Raw genomic sequence first — 7294 nt, 5'->3', positions numbered from 1 at the left:
GTTACATTTTAAGGTAAAAACGACTGTATGTCTTATGTTTTTAACTGAATGGCCTATGCGTCAACAAATACAACTTCCAGAAGACGCACCGAAATCCTGGCCAGGACGCGCCCGGGAAGAATAGCACGCATGGTCACCCTAAGAAAATAGGAAAAACAACCGAGCAACCAACACGTGAAACCGACACAGAAAAGAAAGTCCGTGGCACGGACACGGAAAAACGCGTAGATCCGCGACAATGACACAGATAAATTACCAAAATATTCTGTGACTATAACATGTAAATTCGTGAGGGCAGGCTGGTTTAATGGACTTTAATGGACACCAACACTTAACACTTAACTCAACACGTAACAGTTTTTTTCAATGGAGTATCAAAGGACTCTAAACGATCCCAAACGAGGCATAAGGGTCATATCTAGCGAAACGATAGTAATTTTTGACAAGGAAAATAAAAAATATGCACTTTTAAACTACAACAACTCATATTCTTCCGGTCCTGAAAGCGTCAGCGTGACCTTACGCAATAAGTCATGACGTCAAGAGGTCACAGAGGACGAACGCGAAACTCCGCCCCAGTGTTTACAAATGTGTTGAAAGAAAACCGTTCCTACGTTGTTGTATGTCAACTGATACTAATTAATGTCTTTGTGTCAGTTTATTGTTAACAATGGTCCGCAAATGTGCGGTTTATATATGTAACACGTGACCTCCCTACGTCACTACGCATTTACGTTAGGTCGCGCTGGACGGGACCTAGACGAAAAGTTGTAGTTTAAAAGTGCATATTTTTTATTTTTCTTGTCAAAAATGACTATTGTTTCATTAGATAAGACCCTTATGCCTCGTTTGGGATCGTTTATAGTACTTTGAAACTCTGTTGAACTCTGTTTCGTGTTGAGTTAAGTGTTAAGTGTTGGTGTCCATTAAAGTCCATTAAAATGAGAAAAATCCTGCAATGTTTACCTCAAAAAACATAATTTCTTCTCGACTGAACAAAGAAAGACATCAACATTTTGGATGACATGGTGGTGAGTAAATTATCTGGATTTTTCTTTTAAGAAAATTGACTAATCCTTTAACTTACTTTTCTTAATTGAACCAACAAATAGTTTTTTTACAATGTACTTATTAAACTCCATATTTTTATACTTTTAAATGCTTAAATATTTAAATATTACTTAAATACACTAAAGAATTAAGGATTTGTCTGAAATGCTCTGCCTATGCTTGTAGTAGAGGATTAATCCTGGGATTACAGTTTAAACCCTTTAAAATCTGTTTTTAAATCTTTACAGATGTACTTGCTTGTCTTCAAACTGACCAACCCATCCCACTCCTTACCAACACTATACTATTATTCAATAATATTGTGTTCGTAACAGAACTTATTTATTATAATGCTTTTTACCATTACCTACAAAATAACTATTCTGCACAGTCAATAATCTCTTAATAGAGATAAAACATTGTTTAAAACACTTTTTATCTACCTAAGGTGGTGCATTCTTAAATAAGAGGTTACCTAAACTTAAATAATATGATTAAGTGATAAAATGACTTTACTCGTTTTCTCACAAGCGTAGCTCTGACGAGGTTATATGTCATCTGGAAATGAAAATGTTTCTTCATTCATCCCCGATGTAGTCTTTAGTGGCCGTACCCTCAAAGGTTCGATCCTGCCACAGGCCGTGGTCATGCTGGAAGGCTCATTGACATCCACAGTGATTCTTTGCTGGTCCCTGTCAATCTGTGTGCTGGTCAATGCTGAACAGATATTCAAACATCTGCATGTTGAGGGCCCGCTTGAGTAGGATGCTCTCCTTTGAGCTGGTGCGGAAATGGCCTGCCCGAAAGATAAGCCCCTGTTAAGTGTCCTTGGTTCAAGTTTCTTGACAGGTTTTCTGGAGTACGGCTCTACATGCGAACTGTTAATGCAAAGATCCTGGAATCCCTGCGTGAGTGATTTAACAGCGGAAGGACCATCACACCCTGTCACACATGGCCTGGGTCTCACGGATCTCAACAGAGATGGAGCACTACCTTTCTGCACCTGTATACCGATACCCGGAAGAAAGAAGTCTGTTGGGATCTGTTGTTGATCTTTGCACTTGTTCTGAACAACACCAGGTGGAGCCAGAGAGCTTTCTGTTCTGCCAGCTTTGACGTTCCATGTAAGTGGATTGTAGATGACATACCAGTCTAATGGGCAGCAGTTAGACCTCTGGATTAATGGATCAATGCAGCCAGTATGAAACTACAGGGTCAGGAAGAAAAACAAATATAGTAATTGCATTGGGTTAAATTAGTTATAGCCAGAACATTAGATGAAATAGATTAATGGTGTGCTTTGTCTGAATATCCATGAGATCCCATTAACATGTAATCAATAGAGTAATGAGGGATGGTGCAAAAAACACTCACGAAACAGAGATAAGGACGGCTATATATGAGGCCTCGGGTAGCTGTTTAGGTAGGCAACTAAATATGCGTCATTAAATATAGGTTGATGCTGAAATTAAAATTTCATAAGACCACAGAACCATAAGGTCAGCTCAGAGGTCAACAAGCTTGATGTATCTTCATTATTGAGTGTTTTGAACAGGAGACATTGTTACCTTATGTTTGCAAGGAAGATATCTGATGTTTTGTCCCAGCTGAAATCTTGAAAGGCACATTCTGCACTGCGCACCTGGATGAAGCAGTTTGGACTCTTTTCGAACCCTAACCATCGTCAAATTCTTCATTACATGGTTTGGGACTAGATCAGATGTCACACCGGACATGCTGCTGGAATTATGTAACAAAATATAGTAAAGACCCAAAAGCATTTTCGAATTAGAATAAAATAATTATATTAGAAACATGCTGTGATATCGACTGACAACCTTTGTTCCATTGAGTGATTTGTGATTTTTTGTGTTCCTTCAGAGGCGTCTGGAGCTGCTTGCCATGACTGACCTCTCTTCTGCACAAATATACAATGAAAATGACAAAAAATAAATAAATAAATCTATATAAATCTATATCTATATCTATATATATATATATATATATATATATATATATATATATATATATATATATATATATATATATATATATATCTTGTATAAATTCTGCTTATATCAAAATCACAAGTAAAACACAAACATTATTGAAAACTCACCTTTCGAACTATAAAGCAATGCTGTGGATGGGTGATTTTCTTAAAGCACTCCTCACACAGGTGAAAATAACTGCATTCTGTGCACCTGTGACCATAGGACACAAGGTGTTGTATCAGACACAAAAATGTGCATAAAAATAAATCTTTCATGATGTGTTTGTGCTGGTTGATCATACTTGAAACACTTTCCGACGATAGGAACGACCCGGCAACCGTTACACACAACTCCCAGATGTTTGTCCAGACACTCTTTTTCATAATAGGTACACAGCTCACCAGCGTTCTTCACCTGCCACAGACAACAGACTCATAAAATGTAATGTCTGAATGAACTGTAAGTTGCTTTAGATAAAAATGTCAAAAAAAAGCATCAATGTAAACAGAAATGGGAAAATAGTATTGAAATAACCTACAGTACATCGTAATGACACGCTTAAAGTCCCTCTGTGGGGAAAATCTGTTTTTTTATTGTTGTCTATATCTATGTCTATGTGGTGTTTTTAATACACTTAAAGGCAGAGTGCACAATGTTTGAAAGCCATTGTTGACATTTGAAATCACCTTAACAATCATGCCTCCACCCCAATAGAATCTGGACCTTCTTTTGATAATCCCCCCCACACATACGCAACCAAGGCAAAGTTGGTAAGAAGACACGCCCCTTACTGCTGATTGGCTACAAGTGTGTTTTGATACTCGGCCTGACTCCCTTTTCCAAAGCGTTTTTCGGAAATCGTGCACTTCGCCTTTAAAGACGAGCCATGTGTAAATTCACCATTCAACACCATTGCAGAGTATTTTCGCCTTAAAATTGGAAACAGTCCCATGGTTTAAAATTGCTTTGGTAACGTCACAAACATGTAACCAAGCACATCATCACAGCTGAACGTGTGGATCAGTAATCATAGATATTATGTATGGATGCGCTGAAACCATTGCACCACAGCTGCTTCAGCTCTGCATCTGGGATGCTCACATGTGTTCCTTACATGTGCAGCGTGAGTGATGTAACCTGTTAACATCAGCGCTTAAAGATTAGTGATACAAACGCGCAGCTCACGTACGCACACCGAACTTAGCAGTTGTGTGTCAGAAACTGCTGAATGTAGCATCTATTTACATATACAACTATGGTCTAAGGTGATGCAAAAAGTGGGGGAGGGGACTATTTAGCATATTTATATGTATACGCACAACCGGCGCAACGTCATAGAATGTCTCTGAACAGGTTCACGCCCACTTTTGGGGGAAATCGCACTAGACGTTCCATTGGCTTCCATTCAAAACAGCGGAACAAAGCAACCTTCGTACACAGCCGGCAGGCGCAAACAACCCACGAAATCACTCAGATCAAACATGTTGAGTAATTATCTGTCCACCCTGCCAGCCATAGAGCGCGAAAGATAAATTAACATATTTAATTTGGTCAATATAAAAACATGTCTCTTTCATTCTCCCAGCATCAAATTTGTGTAACAACGCTCCCTATTGGCCAGAGGTGTCTTACCCGGACATTTACTCGTAATTCATCGAGTCAACAGGGAAGCAAGTGAATGATTTTACTTCGTATTTGAAAGTTACTTCGTATTTATTTATTATGTCTTTATATTTAGAGTAATGAGTGCACTTTTCCGTCCACCCATACAACTAACTGGCTTAGCGATATTTCCAGCAATCACTGGATGGCGTTGTTACACAAAATTTGACGCTGTGAGAATGAAAGGGACATATTTTTATATTGACCAAATTAAATGTGTTAATGTATCTTTCGCGCTCTATGGCAGGCAGGATGGACAGATAAATACTCGACATGTTTAATCTGAGTGATTTCATAAGTTATTTACGCCTGCCGGCTGTGTAAAAACGTTGCTTTGTTCCGCTATTTTGAATGGAAGCCAATGGAAGCGCTGCTTTTTTATCCCCCGAAAAGGGGCGGTGACGAAATTTACAGCCAAGTTCCCGGATGTGCCGGTAGTCCGTATGGTCTGGCTGTGCGATTGAGTAGAGGTGGGGGCTAATTAGCATATTCATAGATCCACGTAAACTACATGAGGCAAGGTATAGAGTTACATTCAAGCTGTTTTAAAGCATGAAGAAATTACTATAAGGTAAATTAAAAAAATGTTGACTACAGGGAGCCTTTAATAGTCTACATACCTGTTCAGTTAGCTCCTTAAAAGTGCCAAAGTCCTCCCTGCACAGTGGACATTTAATCATGCCGTGGGGGTTTATCTTCGTTTGGTGATCAGCCCATACTTTCATACAAGAAATGTGAATGTTGTTGCCACAGCTGAACCTGAATAATAACACCCATAACATTACAATCCAACCGGTCATTGCAAAGAAAGTTTATTGCTTTAAATTTGATGTCTGCTGAATGCATAAATGTAATTCAGCTTTTAAAATATAGAAAGGATCATTTGAACACATTTAAGTAAAAAACAAGTAAAAAAAAAACATACCAATAATACTAATATCTAATTTCAACTGCTTACTTATGGGGTTATATAAAAATGATGATCATAAATGTAGCATCAATCCATTAGTTTTGTTTAATTTCTGCTATTTCTTGGTTGATACGTTAAATTCACATATTTAGAAAGACATTTCCCACTTTATGTGAAAGAAGCAAGTTCACTTACTTGCAATAAGTCACAGGGAGTTTTTTAAGAAAAAGTTCTTCCTGGCAGATTGGACATATATCATCTTCCCCAATTGCTTTTGGTCTGAGCCCTCCCTCTTCCTCACTGGGCTGAGATCTTGATGTCTCTGAACGGCCCCTGTCATTATGGGATGTAATTTTGGCCACATGAAGACCTTGCAACAGCTCTAGGATTTGTCTCTCCGCAAGACCGTACTGAAAACAGTCTGAAACAAATTCAAAAACATGCACTGGTCATGTATGAATCTATTTAGGATAGTTTGAAGTCTACATTTATGAGGAAAAACATTGGAATACTCACATTCGTGATCTCTTGGCAGCCGAAATTTACGCATTAAAATCCTATAATGAAGCGGGAAAATAGGGTAAGGTGACGAGTAAACATGCAAAATGTGTCTAATGTTCAACCCAAACCATATATTTACCAGCAAATGTGTGTGCACAAGTCTTTCTCTTTCTGAAAGGTGGGACAGGTACACGTGTGTGGATCACCCAAACAGACCTTAAATATTAAAATACATAGTCAGACTTCTTCAAAAAATAATAACTTAAAAGCAAACCATATAAGCTTACTTTGTACTTTTTCGACTCCCCATCCTCTTGCAGGAGAAATCCAATCGGTCCAAACTCTTTGAGGATAAAAATGGTGGTATTCAGGGCTCGATGTTGATGTGAGTTGACCAGGTCGCTCACTGCTTTCCTCCAAACTGTTTTTCGCAACATTATTTGTTCAGTTTAGCAAGAAAAGTGAACTTTGCTACATTTATTATAACGCAAATAAATACTTTACATAATTGAAAAGTCAGAGCAATATGAGTTGGTGCTGAAACTTTGTGACGCCGATCCCGAACAGACGTTGCTACTTTGTATTAGATGTTTCTATAGCAACAAGTACGCTCACTAAAGTAGACAGCTTTAAATAACCACCAGATGGCGATATTAAATCGTTATAAGTCAGCTCGTTACTGCATCTTTATGTACATACTGTAGAAATAACAGAAAAATGGTTTATTGGAACGTAAGTTAAAAGAATAAAAATAATTTACTAAACGTGGCATCCCAGATGTAGCCTATCATCTTCTCATATGGGGTCAACATTGCGAAGTTCCAAAACACATCCAAAAGACTTCAGGTTAATATAATATGTCGTCTAAAGCTATACAATACATGTGTGAAAACTATTAAAATTGAAGCTTATTTAGCTGAAAGGTAAACAAGCATATCCAAGCCATAAATTTATATGGCAGCCCGTCAATAACATCTCAAATGTCTCGTGACCTATTTTTTAAACAGTCTATGCTCGTGACGAAACACGCATACCATAATCTTGTCACCATTTTGAAGACCATATTATTAGAAGACAATATGGTGAGTAAATGATAAAATTACTTTAAAGTCCCCATTAAATCGACAATTCTTATTTTTTTAATGGAATATTAAAGCTGTGTGCCAATTCGAGAGCT

The 7294-nt window shown here is 37.9% G+C and overlaps 1 protein-coding gene across 5 annotated transcripts; it reads right to left on the bottom strand.

Annotated features, from left to right (window-relative positions):
- Window positions 1-1536: 1536 nt before the first annotated feature.
- Window positions 1537-7086, bottom strand: zswim2 (zinc finger, SWIM-type containing 2). Of its 5 annotated transcripts, XM_055212177.2 has the most exons (11): window positions 6622-7085; window positions 6405-6538; window positions 6257-6333; window positions 6133-6173; window positions 5812-6037; window positions 5327-5465; window positions 3346-3458; window positions 3170-3254; window positions 2889-2968; window positions 2619-2790; window positions 1537-2257 (listed from the first exon to the last, which is right to left on the bottom strand). In XM_055212177.2, the coding sequence occupies exons 4-11, from the start codon at window positions 6164-6166 to the stop codon at window positions 1598-1600; spliced, it is 1509 nt and encodes a 502-aa protein (XP_055068152.2). In that variant the 5' UTR covers window positions 6167-6173; window positions 6257-6333; window positions 6405-6538; window positions 6622-7085; the 3' UTR covers window positions 1537-1597. The 5 variants fall into 5 exon arrangements, with proteins under 5 accessions (XP_055068152.2, XP_055068149.2, XP_055068150.2 ...); XM_055212174.2 differs by having other exon boundaries at window positions 2619-2787; window positions 6405-7086; XM_055212175.2 differs by having other exon boundaries at window positions 2889-2965; window positions 6405-7086.
- Window positions 7087-7294: the final 208 nt, after the last annotated feature.

This window comes from Misgurnus anguillicaudatus, chromosome 8 (assembly GCF_027580225.2).
Source record: "Misgurnus anguillicaudatus chromosome 8, ASM2758022v2, whole genome shotgun sequence".
In the NCBI taxonomy this organism is placed as follows: Eukaryota; Metazoa; Chordata; class Actinopteri; order Cypriniformes; family Cobitidae; genus Misgurnus; species Misgurnus anguillicaudatus.
The sequence above is the reverse complement of the archived record's forward strand: the minus strand, read 5'-3'. Positions and strand labels throughout refer to the sequence as shown.